The sequence below is a fragment of the Phalangium opilio genome, unplaced genomic scaffold (genome assembly GCF_054372755.1).
Source record: "Phalangium opilio isolate 3A_F unplaced genomic scaffold, DU_Popi_V2 ptg000077l_1, whole genome shotgun sequence".
In the NCBI taxonomy this organism is placed as follows: domain Eukaryota; kingdom Metazoa; phylum Arthropoda; class Arachnida; order Opiliones; family Phalangiidae; genus Phalangium; species Phalangium opilio.
The window spans coordinates 11,498,395-11,517,557 of NW_028324185.1; the positions used below are offsets into that span (position 1 = coordinate 11,498,395).

General features: G+C 35.0%; 1 protein-coding gene and 1 pseudogene across 2 annotated transcripts in view; both read right to left on the reverse strand.

The window, feature by feature from the left end:
* LOC149658485 (THO complex subunit 2-like) overlaps positions 1-1,771 on the reverse strand; it is a 42,824-nt pseudogene extending 41,053 nt beyond the window's left edge. The window contains exons 1-4 of the transcript XR_016370008.1: positions 1,661-1,771; positions 1,105-1,166; positions 1,038-1,063; positions 1-72 (exon numbers count right to left, since the gene is read on the reverse strand). The product of XR_016370008.1 is annotated as a THO complex subunit 2-like (transcript). The remainder of the gene's footprint in view (positions 73-1,037; positions 1,064-1,104; positions 1,167-1,660) is intronic.
* Positions 1,772-2,649: 878 nt separating this feature from the next.
* LOC149658487 (uncharacterized) lies at positions 2,650-3,821 on the reverse strand. Its single transcript, XM_089844816.1, has 3 exons — positions 3,636-3,821; positions 3,161-3,445; positions 2,650-2,833 (listed from the first exon to the last, which is right to left on the reverse strand). Exons 1-3 carry the CDS (start codon positions 3,786-3,788, stop codon positions 2,777-2,779), a joined length of 495 nt encoding a protein of 164 aa, XP_089700942.1. The 5' UTR covers positions 3,789-3,821; the 3' UTR covers positions 2,650-2,776.
* Between the last annotated feature and the right edge of the window lie 15,342 nt (positions 3,822-19,163).

Below are 19,163 nucleotides of genomic sequence, written 5' to 3' on the forward strand. Positions count from 1 at the left end.
TTTTGAGCACGCAAATAAAAGATGGAGAAATTTTTCTCTTGAATCTGGTGTACACTGTGTTTCAATATCTAAAAAAAAATAAATTTAGTTTCTATCATGGTTCTACAATCACCAATTGAACAAATCAGGGTTGCCACGGAATTTTCAGAACCAAATTCCCTGACTTTTCCAGGTTTTCCCTGACCTTTTTCTCAGATTTTCCCTGACCTTTTTTCTGAGATTTTTCCCCTGACCTTTTTCTGAGATTTTTTCCCCTGACCTTTTTCTGAGATTTTTCCCCTGACCTTTTTCTGAGATTTTTCCCCTGACTTTTTTTCTCAGATTTTCCCTGGCCTTTTAGGCCGAAAGTGTGAATGTTTACAGCACGTTTTAAGTGCTTATATTTAAATAAACTCTCTACATTAAGTTTTGCCATGTATTTGTTGCACCAAAACAAATAAGAAACATTTTAACTATAAAAAACAGTCTAAGAGAGCAGTCACTTTAAAAAAACAATTCTAGACAGCATTTTTAAGGATTAATCTAGAGTTTTCTGTGTTGAGAGAGCACGAGGAGAAACTTTCATTACTCTTTCAATAAAGATTTATTCCCAGTAGTTTTACCCACTAAAATAAAATTCCCTGACTTTGCTGAAATTTTTAAAATTCCCGGACCTTCTCGGCCCATTTTTAAATTCCCTGACTTTTCCAGATTTCCCAGAATTTCCAGGTACTGTGGCAACCCTGCAAATGCTATTGCAGAAATTATTTGTTTTTCACCCAGAAGTACAAAGGCATCTATCAATTGGTTTGGCAAGACTGCATTGATTTGCTAAACAAAATTTGAAAGTCAAACATTGAAGCTAAATAGCTTCTTTAAGATAAGCGTGAAGCTGTTAGCTCTTATAAATTCATACTTACAACAATATCACTAAGGGCTGTGACTAGTGACTCTTGTTTTAAATTGCCATTAATGCTCTGCCAACACAACTCGTAGAACAGCCTCATTACATCACCTTTGTTGAATTGAAAAAAAGGACATATATTATAGTAACCTACCCAACAAAACACTAACAAGTTTATGCCTAATTTTCGCAGGAATTTGATTAAAGACTCTTAGACTCACCCTTTTTGCGATTTGAATTGGAACTATGAAGGGCTTGAGAAACAGTTTTTGAGAGTCGAGCACTGGGAAAAATAATGGGAATAATAAATAACTCATAAAGAACAATGTGAAATTGTAAACTATAAAAAGGGTCCTAAATTAACTCCTTTAATTTATGGATTTTTGGTCTAATATTCCAACTTCTATGCACCTTTATGCTGACCTGACCTTATGAATTGTTTCACCTAACTTCATAGCTAATTTAGATTTGGCAGAGTTTATTATGCTTTATAACAATACTTTATTGAGTATTTAATTAAATATGAACTTGGATATATGAAATTACATTCGTGTTTTGTTTACGAGGAAATAAATCAAAGCCCAGCATGGTTAGCATCATCAATACTCAGACAAAAACACACTAAGAATTTATTTTATTAAGAATAAGATAGGTTAAAATAGGCCTTAGTGTTACATTTTACGTAAGCCTTGGTCTCAAGTTATACACTTAAATATGTTAAAATGGGGAATAAATGTTCGCTAAAGTCCAATACAACTTAATTTAAAAGATACTTGCATTTCATTTTTTCCGTTCTTCTCAAGGTTCTTACAAATATCAAGCGAAATTAACTTAAAAGCCATTTACAAATTACAAAATAACTCGAAATCCAAATCCCAAAGAGAGATTTTAGACTCAATAGTCAAGACTGCAGTAACTTTGTAATCACAAAGCCGGAAATAACCACGGAAATATCCTTATTTCCAAGGCTGCACCAATTCATGACCAGCCGATCTTAGATCCCCATAAAATGACTCAGCTTGGCCTCGCACAATGGGTGTGCTGAATTATCTACAAGTCACACCTAGTTTCGTTATGTCACAGCCCAATCGATCCGTGCTCTTCTCGTGCTAATGAAACCCGACTTTAACGAATAAGCGCGACGCTTGTATTCTTGGCGGGAATTTCAAAGGGACAGAAAGATTTACATAGAGCTCTATGGGAGGTGGTAGGTTTTTTTGGCAATATGCTCTGTTTCATTGATCCAAATGACCTGTCATTTTAACGAGAGGTTTGCTTAAACGTATCTATTTTATTACAAAAGTTTCAATTTTAGAGAGTATAAGTTTTTGTATAAAAATCTGTTTACAATGGCCAAATGGAGCTAACATTCAAAATATCTTCGAATGAAGTGGACGAAATGTCCTGAAATTCTAATGAGAAGCGTGTTTCAATCTGTTTTATTACACTGAAAAGCACAAAAACGTTTTAAAACGGATAGATTTTAGAATTATTTTTTCCACTCAAAATATCTTGGGTTTACTAGATTAACAGCCCACAACTCTTAGTTTAAATCTTCACACAAGGAGAGGAATTCCAGCTCTCGCTTCTATTTTTTCCCTCACCATACGCATTCAAAATATCAGTTTTTTCGAAACCAGTAAATTAGTCATAGACATTAGAAACACATTGCAACAGAAATTGAGTAACCAATAGAAACGCTGTAAATTCGCAATAAACGTGCCATGAATATCTCGTATCAAATAAAAAAATCCATGAACGATATTTATGACATAAAAGTACCAATTTATTGAAAAAAATCTAATTAAAAACATAGCAATTTAATAATTCTTAACATTAAACCGAAATAAAATGGTCCGCGTTGCGACGCAACTCCACAAATTCAGAAATTTGTCAGGCGCTAAACCATTCCGCAGGAAGTGGGCTATTTAAGGCGACCCCGTACATTGACTGTAATTGAAATATTAAATGCATTAATATAGAGACCGCTTATAGATAAGGATGAGATTTTATATAGATTAATGGTTGAAGCTAATCCCTTTTCTCAAAGACTATATATAACAAGCCGTATGTTTGTCTAAACTAAGTCAACAATACAACAATGGCAGTGCAATAATGTAGGTTGGGTACCAAAGTAACAAGCGCAAGTTAAGAAAATTTGTAACGGTTCTGCCACCTATAGCTTTTAATATAATTGCGACATGTTACCCGATAACTTATAGGACGTAGGTAAATAATTTATATAAGGAAAGATTAGTTTCGACAGAACTGTCTCACCAATAAGCTGTCGTCGAACGAGTCCAGTCCCCTACACTGCTCCGCTGGTTCTTCCTCAACAGGATCACCATCTGGATGTATTTCACCATTTTCGGGCGTCTCTTTGGTTTCATTATCCTCTAACACGCTATGTTTCCGCTTTACGCCCATTTGAACCGGTGTAGAAACGTCATCTTCTAGGCAGGTACTATCAAGATCACACGGTACTAGAGTGTCTTCATCCACCTCCACTTTGAGGAACACTAAGTCACGAATGAAGTGTCTGAAGTAACGTACAACGCAGATCTAAAAACATTTTTAAAGTTTTAAACATAGGATTTAATATCTGGATTTTCTAAATAGATAGAAAATAAAAAGTGGTGAGAGTCATACAAAGGTCAAGCTGGTCAGTTTTGAAAAACGGACACAACAGGGTACTAATTATTAAGGGGTTCCATACAAGCTTAGGGTAGGTAGGGTTTTGATACAAACTCACTAGTTTCTTGACTAAATATTCCCACATGGTGATGCCTCTTAGAAACCACATTACGGGAACACTAATAATGGCTAATGGTAGAACGAACGCCAAGAAGGCCACAGCAGGCGTTATGAAGATTGCGTTGAAGACTATCGTTACATACTCCAACATAACCAGTAATAATTCGCAATACAGTTGGTAAAATATGACAACCTGGAAATAAATTAATATCGAGATTAGTTATTGTTCAATGAAGCATACCGATGAAAAATTTAATAATTTAAACTTGAGGAACCCTTTAATTAGGTGAAACAAGAAATACCAGGAAAGTGGAAGAACATGGGTTGACTAACCAGAACGAATTAGGGAAGTGAAGGCTTTCATCTTGTAATGAAACGAGCAAATTTCATACTAAAATCCTTAACAACTAACCCGTATTACAGTTCTTTAACAAATAAAACACGAAATATAAGACTTAGAAGGTAATTTGTCACTATTCCGTGAGGTCTACAAGAACGAAGCACCCGAACTAAAGGAAGGGCCAAAATTTAACAACTTAAGCAACTTACCACAACGATAAACAATCGAAATGTTGCGGAAATGGTTTCAACGAATTTAATTAGCAAGAAATACATCAAATATACGGCAAATTTCAGAATTACGCCTGGGGCTACTAACATCGTGCGATCTACACAGTACTCAACGCGCAAGTTGGCTTCCGGTTCTCCAGCAGTAGTGGTGGTTTCTAAAGCTCCATTTGATTCTTCTTTTTCTGCCATTGTCGTGGAGTCTTAGCGGCTTATCAAGACAGTGACTGACCCGAGATACGTAAATATGAAGAAGTGACTGACTCGAAACAACAGACAATGTATTTATATATGAGATAAACATATTTTTTAAGTATGCCTATTTCCCGAGAACGGAAAAACTTAAAAAAATATATGAATTAAAAACATGAATCGGGCACAACGCGATCTCCATTGGAAGTAGTTTTTTGCCCTATGATTCAACAAGTTGGGAAAACCAAAATATTACCTCTCCGAGGAGGACTACTTACAAACTTACTTACCCAGATATGGAAATGTTTCTTTTTTTAAGAACAAATACTAAAGTTAAAATTTATTTAAATATTAAAGCAGTATACAAAGCATAGCAAATATACTGTAAATCAGACGACATTTTACATCCAATAAGGATATACTTGTACACATTAAAATCATCCGATGGGGGAAAAACGGGAAATGAAGAGCTAAACCTTTGGAGGGATATTACCTTTACGTTTTTGTAAAAGCCGAATTTTCTACTCCTCAACTGTATACCCTCTATGTTCAAAGCCATATTCACAACAGGGTTGCCATGTAAACACTATCCTCTCGTTTCACCTCAACGATTTTCTTAGTTTGTCAACATGACTGTTAACGTTACATAACACCAAAGCTTATTTGTGGCTACACACACTGGAAGTAAATGCGCACCATAAATAGCATGAAAACACGAAGCTATAATCCGATTACGATCAGACCTTTCACTGGTCTGGGCTGCGTCCAGCAGAGCTCCCCAAAATGACAGCGGATTTTGGAAAACGGTTACCGGTGAGATCTGTCGTCATAGCTTTTTTCCGGTCATCGGTGTTTTAAAAATGACGCTAGCGCAATAAAGCGTGCAAGGTACCAAGGCTTAACAAAAATTGTAAGATAACATATTTAAAGAGATTGATAACAACGTCTTTTATAATTAAAATTAGAAAGTAACATGTCTCTTAAAATTCTCGCGTCATCAAATGGTTTCACGCCAATTAAATAGCTATAGTCCCATCAGAATCAGCAAGAGCTATTTGTATTAATTCCTCCATGTTTTTTCGCCAAGCTGAGAACTACGCGTTTTACGTCACGTTTTCCCAAAACCCGACTATTTTCTTTGAAGACCGCGCTGGCTCAGCGCTGAGCACCGTGACGTCAAATTCAAAAGCAAAATCCCGTCCTGTACGACACTGCTAACAGCGCTGAGCTCTGCTGAACGCGGCCCAGATATCCACCATGATTATAAAATCTAGGCCTAATTATTTAACAGTGTATTTAACTTTCGGTTCACTCTGAACCGTTAATGTCTCTGCATTACAGAAACGAAAACCAAACCCAAGCGTTTACTTTTTGGTTCACTAGGCCTATTGACAAATAAAAGTACATTTGACCAATATCGTTGCGTTCGTTTTGAAATCACTATAGAAAGGATTATGCTATAAACAGATGTAGTATAGCTTAAGTAATATATAAACATCCATTTCAAATAACAATATTAAAAAACATTCTTGGAATATCAAAATGAAACAGAGCTTTAAAGCTACAAAAGTACTAAATGCATCGTAATTACGAAAACGATTTCCACATATTCACTTTATATTATGAAAAAGTGAATATTAAGGTTCTGTAGGATTTCTTAACACATCAAAACAAAGCGAACTGCTAACTCGGCGCACTAGTGTGACAACGGACAGACACACACAGACAAAAAAATAGACTGCTTTTTAACTCTTTCCGTTTTAATTTTGAGTTTAGAAACAAGATTATCTTAAATATTAAAATAAATATAATTAATATTAAATATTTTCTTCGTTAGTTGTTCGCCTTATTGAGCGTTACATCGCGTTTATAAAGAACAATTAGACATTCTTGAGAGACTTGACTAATATTGGCGTTTGAAATGAAGCATACGCCGGTTGCATTACCTTACTCAAATAGGTAGTATATAAGGGTGTCGAACTACAGCTAATAGCAAGAACAACCGCAATTGCGAAAACCTTTGGTGGCGATCCCACCTTAGGGAGGCTAGACGTTTCTCGTAACCCTAGCTGATCGCCACGAATGTCTTAAACCCAACGATGACGATGGAGTAGAAGCCAGGTGTACAGACTGGTGTCCAAGTGGAATGGACGAAGACCAGAAGATGGTGGTGATTAGAAGCCAGTATGTACAGACTGGTGTCCATGTGGGATGGACGAAGACCAAAAGATGGTGGTGATTAGAAGCCAGTATGTACAGACTGGTGTCCATGTGGGATGGACGAAGACCAAAAGATGGTGGTGATTAGAAGCCAGTAAGTACAGATTGGTCTCCATGCGGGATGGACGAAGACCAAAAGATGGTGGTGATTAGAAGCCAGTAAGTACAGATTGGTCTCCGTGTGGGATGGACAAAAACCAGAAGATGGTGGTGTGAGAACTCAAGTAGAGGAGCCATTTCCGTGACTGTGAAAGCAGTTTGGAAATGGCGAACACGTTTGCTCCGATTTGGAAACTGCGAACGCGGTCACGTGGGTGTAACAACAGACACACAGACACACACCCCTACGGGCACACGATTGACACTTGGGGACCGGTAAGGAGTGATTGACATCTGAGGACCCAATTAACTATAGTTCATTAAAAAGAGGATTTCATAATTAGTTGAGCGCCGTAAAGCATATAATTAAACACTCGCTGTGGAAAAAGAACCCAAGACAATTATATGTAGGGACCTGAAAACACACGATATTTTCACCGTATAAATGGGGACCTTAATTCCAGATTACTTTCAAATTTCAGATATAGATGTCGCTAGGTGAAAGTCCCCACTTGTCAATGAAGTCACTGCGTTGATCTTGTAAGTGTATAAACAAAAAATGTCCCCAGATATAAGGTTGGAAGACTGTTTAGGTCCCCACTTGTAAACCAGAAATCAGCTCAAAACTTAAGTGTTAAGCCTTTAAAAGGTCCGATTACCTAAATTTCATTATAATAATCAATATTTAAACTATAAATATAAAATATACATGAAAAGAGATAATGTGTGTTTAAAAGACCCCACTTGTCTGTTGAAATGACTGTGAAGGTCCCCACTTGTAAATTTATCGAGTGTGAAAAATGAAATTGAAATACCTGATGGAACCATATAGGCTTCGACACTAGTACAAAATCTAATAATTTATACACAAATGTCCCCAGATATAAGGTTGGAAGACGGTTTAGGTCCCCACTTGTAAACCTGAAATTAGCTCAAAACTTAAGTGTTAAGCCTTTAAAAGGTCCGATTACCTAAATTTCATTATAATAATCAATATTTAAACTATAAAATTAAAATATACATGAAATTAGAAAATGTGTGTTTAAAAGACCCCACTTGTCTGTTGAAATGACTGTGAAGGTCCCCACTTGTAAATTTATCGAGTGTGAAAAATGAAATTGAAATACTTGATTCAACCATATAGGTTTTGACACTAATTCAAAATCTAATAATTTATACACAAATGTCCCCAGATATAAGGTTGGAAGACTGTTTAGGTCCCCACTTGTAAACCAGAAATCAGCTCAAAACTTAAGTGTTAAGCCTTTAAAAGGTCCGATTACCTAAATTTCATTATAATGATCAATATTTAAACTATAAATATAAAATATACATGAAAAGAGATAATGTGTGTTTAAAAGACCCCACTTGTCTGTTGAAATGACTGTGAAGGTCCCCACTTGTAAATTTATCGAGTGTGAAAAATGAAATTGAAATACCTGATGGAACCATATAGGCTTCGACACTAGTACAAAATCTAATAATTTATACACAAATGTCCCCAGATATAAGGTTGGAAGACGGTTTAGGTCCCCACTTGTAAACCTGAAATTAGCTCAAAACTTAAGTGTTAAGCCTTTAAAAGGTCCGATTACCTAAATTTCATTATAATAATCAATATTTAAACTATAAAATTAAAATATACATGAAATTAGAAAATGTGTGTTTAAAAGACCCCACTTGTCTGTTGAAATGACGGTGAAGGTCCCCACTTGTAAATTTATCGAGTGTGAAAAATGAAATTGAAATACTTGATTCAACCATATAGGTTTTGACACTAATTCAAAATCTAATAATTTATACACAAAGGTCCCCAGATATAAGGTTGGAAGACTGTTTAGGTCCCCACTTGTAAACCAGAAATCAGCTCAAAACTTAAGTGTTAAGCCTTTAAAAGGTCCGATTACCTAAATTTCATTTTAATAATTAATATTTAAACTATAAAATTAAAATATACATGAAATTAGAAAATGTGTGTTTAAAAGACCCCACTTGTCTGTTAAAATGACGGTGAAGGTCCCCATTTGCAAATTTATCGAGTGTGAAAAATGAAATTGAAATACTTGATGGAACCATATAGGCTTTGACACTAATTCAAAATCTAATAATTTATACACAAATGTCCCCAGATATAAGGTTGGAAGACTGTTTAGGTCCCCACTTGTAAACCAGAAATCAGCTCAAAACTTAAGTGTTAAGCCTTTAAAAGGTCCGATTACCTAAATTTCATTATAATAATCAATATTTAAACTATAAAATTAAAATATACATGAAATTAGAAAATGTGTGTTTAAAAGACCCCACTTGTCTGTTGAAATGACTGTGAAGGTCCCCACTTGTAAATTTATCGAGTGTGAAAAATGAAATTGAAATACTTGATTCAACCATATAGGTTTTGACACTAATTCAAAATCTAATAATTTATACACAAATGTCCCCAGATATAAGGTTGGAAGACTGTTTAGGTCCCCACTTGTAAACCAGAAATCAGCTCAAAACTTAAGTGTTAAGCCTTTAAAAGGTCCGATTACCTAAATTTCATTATAATGATCAATATTTAAACTATAAATATAAAATATACATGAAAAGAGATAATGTGTGTTTAAAAGACCCCACTTGTCTGTTGAAATGACTGTGAAGGTCCCCACTTGTAAATTTATCGAGTGTGAAAAATGAAATTGAAATACCTGATGGAACCATATAGGCTTCGACACTAGTACAAAATCTAATAATTTATACACAAATGTCCCCAGATATAAGGTTGGAAGACGGTTTAGGTCCCCACTTGTAAACCTGAAATTAGCTCAAAACTTAAGTGTTAAGCCTTTAAAAGGTCCGATTACCTAAATTTCATTATAATAATCAATATTTAAACTATAAAATTAAAATATACATGAAATTAGAAAATGTGTGTTTAAAAGACCCCACTTGTCTGTTGAAATGACGGTGAAGGTCCCCACTTGTAAATTTATCGAGTGTGAAAAATGAAATTGAAATACTTGATTCAACCATATAGGTTTTGACACTAATTCAAAATCTAATAATTTATACACAAAGGTCCCCAGATATAAGGTTGGAAGACTGTTTAGGTCCCCACTTGTAAACCAGAAATCAGCTCAAAACTTAAGTGTTAAGCCTTTAAAAGGTCCGATTACCTAAATTTCATTTTAATAATTAATATTTAAACTATAAAATTAAAATATACATGAAATTAGAAAATGTGTGTTTAAAAGACCCCACTTGTCTGTTAAAATGACGGTGAAGGTCCCCATTTGCAAATTTATCGAGTGTGAAAAATGAAATTGAAATACTTGATGGAACCATATAGGCTTTGACACTAATTCAAAATCTAATAATTTATACACAAATGTCCCCAGATATAAGGTTGGAAGACTGTTTAGGTCCCCACTTGTAAACCAGAAATCAGCTCAAAACTTAAGTGTTAAGCCTTTAAAAGGTCCGATTACCTAAATTTCATTATAATAATCAATATTTAAACTATAAATATAAAATATACATGAAAAGAGATAATGTGTGTTTAAAAGACCCCACTTGTCTGTTGAAATGACTGTGAAGGTCCCCACTTGTAAATTTATCGAGTGTGAAAAATGAAATTGAAATACTTGATGGAACCATATAGGCTTCGACACTAGTACAAAATCTAATAGTTTATACACAAATGTCCCCAGATATAAGGTTGGAAGACGGTTTAGGTCCCCACTTGTAAACCAGAAATCAGCTCAAAACTTAAGTGTTAAGCCTTTAAAAGGTCCGATTACCTAAATTTCATTATAATAATCAATATTTAAACTATAAATATAAAATATACATGAAAAGAGATAATGTGTGTTTAAAAGACCCCACTTGTCTGTTGAAATGACTGTGAAGGTCCCCACTTGTAAATTTATCGAGTGTGAAAAATGAAATTGAAATACTTGATTGAACCATATAGGCTTTGACACTAATTCAAAACCTAATAATTGATACACAAATGTCCCCAGATATAAGGTTGGAAGACGGTTTAGGTCCCCACTTGTAAACCTGAAATCAGCTCAAAACTTAAGTGTTAAGCCTTTAAAAGGTCCGATTTACTAAATTTCATTATAATAATCAATATTTAAACTATAAAATTAAAATATACATGAAATTAGAAAATGTGTGTTTAAAAGACCCCACTTGTCTGTTGAAATGACGGTGAAGGTCCCCACTTGTAAATTAATCGAGTGTGAAAAATGAAATTGAAATACCTGATGGAACCATATAGGCTTCGACACTAATTCAAAATCTAATAATTTATACACAAATGTCCCCAGATATAAGGTTGGAAGACGGTTTAGGTCCCCACTTGTAAAACTGAAATCAGCTCAAAACTTAAGTGTTAAGCCTTTAAAAGGTCCGATTACCTAAATTTCATTATAATAATCAATATTTAAACTATAAAATTAAAATATACATGAAATTAGAAAATGTGTGTTTAAAAGACCCCACTTGTCTGTTGAAATGACTGTGAAGGTGCCCACTTGTAAATTTATTGAGTGTGAAAAATGAAATTGAAATACCTGATGGAACCATATAGGCTTCGACACTAGTACAAAATCTAATAATTTATACACAAATGTCCCCAGATATAAGGTTGGAAGACTGTTTAGGTCCCCACTTGTAAATCTGAAATCAGCTCAAAACTTAAGTGTTAAGCTAGAAATAGGACTGATTACTTAAATTTCATTCTGATAATCAATATTTTAGCTATAAAATTATAATATACATGAAATTTTAAAATTTTGTTTTAAAGGCCCCACGTATTTGTTGAAATGACAGTGAAGGCCCCACTTGTAAGTTTTTTGAGTGTTAAAAAATACTAAAGAAATTTTTCCATTTATTCTATTTGTTGACTCTCACAACTTTCCTGAAGCACCGAAATATCAAGGTAATTACGTGAGAAATGTATGTCAGTTTTTACCCTAAATGAGAAAATGATGAATCGTCAAAAATATATTGATGATTTCCAAACCGAGAATTCTTGAGATTTCGCTCAAACTCTGAGTATAGTTGCTAAACAAAGATTTTACTCGGGGGAAAGAGATACCGCTCAAACTCTGACTATAGTTGCTAAACATAGACTTTACTCGGGGGAAAGAGATACAAGAAATCCGAGCTGTGCTAATTAATTAGTTAGCTATTTAAAAATCTAATTAATTGGCATTTTCACTAATTGAAAATGGTAATTGAATTTTAATTAATTTAGAGCTAATTGAGAAATAATTATAATAAATAAGTGTGCATCGGAAAGGCATTTATCTATTTTAAAATTAATTAGATTTAGTTTTGGCTTATTAGCCAATTGGATTTTCAATTAATCTCTTTCGCCGATTTGTAGTAAAAAATCGAGTTTCATCTAAACGGGAGAGAATGCGTCCCACTAGCAGTAGTGAGGGGGGAACAAAATTGTTAACCCACCCACTGTTTCCTCTCTCTCCGTTTCACAGTGAAAACTATGACTCTTTCGTAAATCGTAACTCCCGTATTTCGATCATGATTTTTCCCTCTTGAATTAATAGCAGTGCGCATGGATTTAAAACTCCGGAGCCCGTTTTAGGAACAGTGGCAAGAAAATGATGAAATGAAACTAAATTTAGCATGATGGAAGTTTCGAGGCTTGTCTCATTTCTCGAGAATAATACATGTTAGGCTTTCATACCCCTTTATCGAAAACAATAAATGCATAACCAAAGGCGGAGTAGGAAGTCCATGGGCACTTTCATGGTGTTAATTTTTTCTTACGGTTAATTTTTTGACCTTAATTATACAGGTAATTAATTAGAAATTTGTAATTGAAATTAATTAGTTTAAAAATAAATGACTAATTTCTTATTGAATTGAATTAGTTTATATGTCAAATTACTAATTGGCTAATTAATTAGTTTAAAATATTTTTCTAACTGGTAATTGTAATTATTTAGTTGCCAGCTTAATAGCATAGCTAGGCAAGAAATTAACATATTAATAAGTATTCGGATTTTTTTGTGATTTTGAAAGATGCAAACAGTTTTCACAAGAGCGATTGCGCTGAAATTTTCCTACTATTGAAGCGTTTTGTTATTACAGCCCAATAAAAGAAACCTTTATTAATTCTGTGATGCTAGAACAGATCAAATTAAGACTACAGAATTTAAAGAAGCGAAATACGAATGATATTGCCAAGCAATTCGGAAATTGGTTTGGCATTGTATTTTAATAACGTTTTGTTACTTATTTATAACAAATTTCTTTATAACGGTGTTTTCATTCCTAAATTTATCGATATTTCAAAATAAAAAATGGCTTGAAAAGAAAATAATTTTAACCACTTAATATATTGCTTTATAATTGACTAAGTTCCTTTAATTAACCTCCCTTGTAGTTTGAACAATATTTAAATTACACTCTCTAATTCGATTGAAACAATGTGTTTCTAACCTTTTTGTCTATTCATTTAGAACTGTACTTCTAGACCTTCCAGAGTTAAAATATAATAGAAAACAAAGGTTCGAAGCTCTCGGTTTGAACTTTCCATCTGTAGGCACTGAGTGGCGATTGAGTCTCGGGTAATTAATTATGGCTTTAAAAACTATTTAAACGATTGAATTTGCCTAATTTATTAGGAATACGAATTATTACTTACTAGTATTTTCAATCCACCATGAGGTCATAAGGTATGTTCCATAAGTTTGTCACCGGTAACTGAGAGTTTGTCTTGAAGTGACGCTGGCAAAACGTCATAGATTCTGTAAAAGGCTTAACAAAGACTAAATAGGAAGATGGACTGAAAAACCGAGTGCACTCAATTCTCGCGTCGTTCGCGATAGCTCTAAGTAAGTCTCTATCATAAGTTTCATACTTATGGAACATTTCTTCTTAACTTATGATCCACCTTATTCCCTATCGCCAGAACATAGTCTTATCTCGGGATTCGTGGAGAAGAGGAACGGGAAGAAATTCATCTGTCAGCTGCTACTGTAGCATAAGACAGACGAATTTCCTTATTTTCTTCCCGTTAATCCTCTCTACGAATCCCGAGATAGCCCCAACTTCAGACGATAGGGAATAAGGTGGATTCGCTGGCATCCTTATGGTTTTCTCATTTGAGAATGATTCGCGATCCTAAAGTAATAAATCTAACCTTGATATCTCACAAATGTCTGCGGTAATTCAAATTAAGCTTGGAACCAGTTTTCATTTAAACGACCCTTTATTTAATAAGGATTATGTTAAATTTGTGTAATTAGTCCAAAATTAACATATTGCGAGGGAATTCCAAAATACGTGCGAACAGACTAGAAGCCTTCCAGAAGATATATTAAACCCATAATTCTTCCAATTAGTTGCAACAATTAATTCTTCTTTTCAACAGAGAGACACTTTGCTTGTACGCGACTCTAAAATCATATAACACAAGCCTGCAGTGTACCACGTGACCACGTCCACGTGTTTAATTATTCGTAAACCTTCGGTTGAGAAACCCAAAACGTACCAAAGAGAACCGAAAAGGAAATTTGCTTGTCCACTTTTAAAAATATATTAAGCCCAGCCCAAGTCCCAAAGGCCCCACGTCAAGTGATGCTATCTGTCTCTGTTATCGGAACTATTTTATCCCTTTCATGAATTATCATTATATATAAATCCGCCTACAATTCATCACGTAGATTTTCTCGTCAGAAGTAAATGAACTTAAAGCTACGACTCTATGTTAAATTTTATTTTCAACAAGCCGTTAATATAATTTTAAACATATTTAGCCTTATCAAACACAATAAGAAACTCTCCCAGATAATAATAAATTCATTTCAACCATAAGATTTCTGGAAATTAGAGCCGAAATTCAAAAATAAAGTTTTTGCGCCACGGTAATCTACTTCTGTCTCCTTTTTTACCCGTCTTTGAACACCCCTCCTACTCCAAACCCGATTTCCATCTGTTTCCTTCATGTACATGTAAAGAACCTACAGTAGTTGGCAGAACAAAAATGAAGGTGCATAATTCTCCCCTACATTCTCTGCACTGTCATAATGGATGACAACCAGACAAGACTCTCTCCTCTCGTTTTGTTGGGAAATCATAAACGCGTGAGAAAAATTGTTTTCCCGCTATAGGATAGTCGACTCCGAGGGGTCGGTCATTCACGAAATCCAACTTAAGAAATCCGAAAACAATAACAAAATCACAAATCCGACAACAATTCAAACTTATTTCGCTGATTTCGAAATCTCACAAGAAAACCGAAATCAGTAACGAAATAACGAAATCACAAAATCAGTAACGAAATAACGAAATCACAAAATCAGTATCGAAATAACGAAATCACAAAATCGGTAACGAAATAACAGAATGAAAAAATTAGTAAATAAATCACAAAATCAGTAAAGAATTCGCGAAGTCCATTACAAAATTCACGAAATCCAAGAAAAAGTCTCAGAATCCATGGAAATCACAGGAAATATCTCAAAATCCGTGGAAATCACGGGGAAAATCTAGCAAAATCCGTGGGATTTTATCGAATCTTGAAATGAATCAAAATCCGACTAAATCAAACGATACCCGAAGTAATCAAATTGTATTTCAAAATCCCGTACATTTTATCCAAAACGTCCGACCCCTCGCTCTACTCCTTATCTCCGACGGCAGCTGATGCGATATATGATATATACACTGTTCCAGCTTCGGTTGTCAGTACGCGCAATGCTAGGTCTCTATGTGAGGTAGGTTTTTGCGTACTGCCAACAGAAGAAAGCAATACTGATATTTAGGATTTTAAAACGCGATATTCTGTATAGATAGTTTTTCACACATGGAGGATTCATACCATTTACACAATTAAGACGGACTATCTGGAGGACAAAAGCAGACGGGTTTTTTCCCGCCAGATAGCCCGGTCTCCTGGTGTAAATGGTATGAATTCTCCATGTGTGAAAACTATTTATACTGAAAAAAATATTTGTTCGTCGTTACATAGAGACCTAGTTTGGCTAGTGCTGAAAACCAATGCTGGATCAGAGTATATATCGAATAATCATAATAAGTTGCCATCGAACGGTTTAAAACTTTAATTACAAAAAACCTTCCTCGCCATTCAAATCAATAAAACCACAGGAAAAATGAATCTAATCTATCAAACAACAAAATAAATCCTCCTCTCGCAAAGGCTTAATAACTCATACTCTTACACAAAAAACTTCTTCTGTTATCAACAAATGTTTAGCCATTAAAACAAAAAAATAAAAATATTAAGAATGGTGAAAATGGAGCTTAAAGAAAAAGTTAGGCATTGACTTAAGACGAACCTCAACTTAAACTCCATAAATTAAAACTTAAAAATTATATCAAACCCAAGGTTTACTCGTTCAGCAAACGCAAAGTGAATTTGTTTACATTAGGGTTCGGTGCTAATAGGTCACGGGAATCTCAGAGCAGGATTCTAACTATGTCAATATCAGGTTAATGTCAATATTCATTATGCATGACGTCACGAGTGTCGACTTCTACACCTGCCCCCATTAATTGACGCAGAAAGACCCGGAACACGGCTGTTTAAGATTCCAAGCAGATGAAATCTATGAGTTCCTCCCCATATATTTGGGGAGAATTCTTAACAAACGCTTAGATTTTGAATTTGTGTCAAACCCTATACGATTGTTTTAGGTATTTCAACTGACAAGTGGGGTCTATTAAACACAATTTATCTAATTTCATGTATATTATAATTTCATAGTTAAAATATTGATTATCAGAATGAAATTTAAGTAATCAGTCCTATTTCTAGCTTAACACTTAAGTTTTGAGCTAATTTCAGGTTTACAAGTGGGGACCTAAACCGTCTTCCTACCTTATATCTGGGGACATTTGTGTATAAATTATTAGATTTTGAATTAGTGTCAAAGCCTATATGGTTCCATCAAGTATTTCAATTTCATTTTTCACACTTGATAAATTTACAAGTGGGGACCTTGGCTGTCATTTCAACTGACAAGTGGGGTCTTTTAAACACACATTTTCAAATTTCATGTATATTATAATTTTATAGTTAAAATATTGATTATCAGAATGAAATTTATGTAATCAGTCCTATTTCTAGCTTAACACTTAAGTTTTGAGCTAATTTCAGGTTTACAAGTGGGGACCTAAACCGTCTTCCTACCTTATATCTGGGGACATTTGTGTATAAATTTTTAGATTTTGAATTAGTGTCAAAGCCTATATGGTTCCATCAAGCATTTCAAGATAATTTTTCACACTTGATAAATTTACAAGTGGGGACCTTGGCTGTCATTTCAACAGACAAGTGGGGTCTTTTATACACACATTTTCTAATTACATGTATATTACACTTTTGTAATTAAAACATAGATTATTATGATGAAATTTTAGAAATAGGATCTTTACGGTTCCTTCAAATATTTGAAGATATTTTTTTAAACTCGAAAATTTTACAAGTGGGGACCTTCGCTGTCATTTCAACGGACAAGTGGGGTCGTTAAAATACATGTTTTCAAAATTCATTTTAATTCACTTTTTTTAATGAAAATATTGATAATTATGATGAAATTTACATTATATGTAACGTTGGTCCCATTTTAAAATGTGGGGAACTTGGCCATCTTTTTAATGTACATCTGGGGACATACAGTTTTTTAAATCGAGTTAATGTTTTAAACGAAGTTAATTTAATGACGCCTAAAGAATTAGGAAAAGTAGTTTTCGTACGTCAAGTGTAATTAAATTATGAAAAAATCACCGTTCGGTCTGTGAGATACAAGATTTTATATTGTTATAGCTGAATAATGTATATTTTCTATTTCTAAAGTAGCGACATCTATCTGTGCTTATTGTAATGAAAACCCATTTTTGAGCCCCCACATGTACGCCGAAGAGACCATATGGTCCTCATTTCGTACAACTGGGTACCCGGGTGTGTGAAAACCTCTGGCGACATCTCTCGGATATGTGTTAATTTCCATGGTCCCCACTTGTAATGTGAAAAGACCAAGTACCTTACAAGAGGGGACTTTTTTTAAAAAATTAATTTGGGCTCTAATTAGTCTAATTATATCATTTATCTAATTACTTACATGTGAGGACTTTAAAATGTCCCCACATGTAAGTCGGGTCCCCACTATGTGGGTGAAAAGATTGTCAGAATCCCCACTTGTCAATCGTATGCAGACGCACACACACAGACACACACACAGACAGACACACACGATCGTTACAGAACCTCTCCGTGACATACGTCACTCGGAGAGGTAAAATCAATTCGTGGTCAGAAGTGGGGTTCGAACCCACGCACTCATACGAGAATGAGAGCTTAAATCTGACGTCATAGACCACTCGGCCATCCTGACACGCACTGAAACGTTTTCCTTAAAAACGAAGCTATAGTACAACCCCGAAATACCTCTCAGAGTTCTATGCTCCATGAAGCCACTCCCTAGTTGCCATACTAGAGAACCCTTTCCTGAGTATGAGATATATTTTACTAAAATGAAATTACTCGTTGTCAGAAGTTTGGTTCGAACCTACGCCCTCATACGGGGATCAGAGCTTAAATCTGACGCCTAAGACCACTCGGCCATCCTGACACGCTTTGAGTCGTTTTCCTTGAAAATGAAGCTGTAGAACAACCCCGAAATACCTCTCAGAGTTCTATGCTCCATGAAGCCACTCCCTAGTTGCCATACTAGAGAACCCTTTCCTGAGTATGAGATATATTGTTTTAAAATGAAATAACTCGTTGTCAGAAGTTTGGTTCGAACCTACGCCCTCATACGGGGATCAGAGCTTAAATCTGACGCCTTAGACCACTCGGCCATCCTGACACGCTTTGAGTCGTTTTTCTTGAAAATGAAGCTGTAGAACAACCCCGAAATACCTCTCAGAGTTCTATGCTCCATAAAGCCACTCCCTAGTTGCCAAACTAGAGAACCCTTGCCTGGGTATGATATATATGTTATTAAAATGAAACAATTCGTGGTCAAAAGTGTGGTTCGAACCCACGCCCTCATACGGGGAACAGAGCTTAAATCTGACGCCTTAGACCACTCGGCCATCCTGACACGCACTGAAACGTTTTCCTTAAAAATGAAGCTATAGTACAACCCCGAAATACCTCTCTGAGTTCTATGCTCCATGAAGCCACTCCCTAGTTGCCATACTAGAGAACCCTTTCCTGAGTATGAGATATATTTTACTAAAACGAAATAACTCGTTGTCAGAAGTGTGGTTCGAACCCACGCCCTCATATGGGGATCAGAGCTTCAATCTGACGCCTAAGACCACTCGGCCATCCTGACACGCTCGGTCTCGTTTTCCTTGAAAATGAAGCTATAGTACAACCCCGAAATACCTCTCAAAGTTCGATGCTCCATAAAGTCCCTCCCTAGTTGCCAAACTGGAGAACCCTTTCCTGACTAGGAGA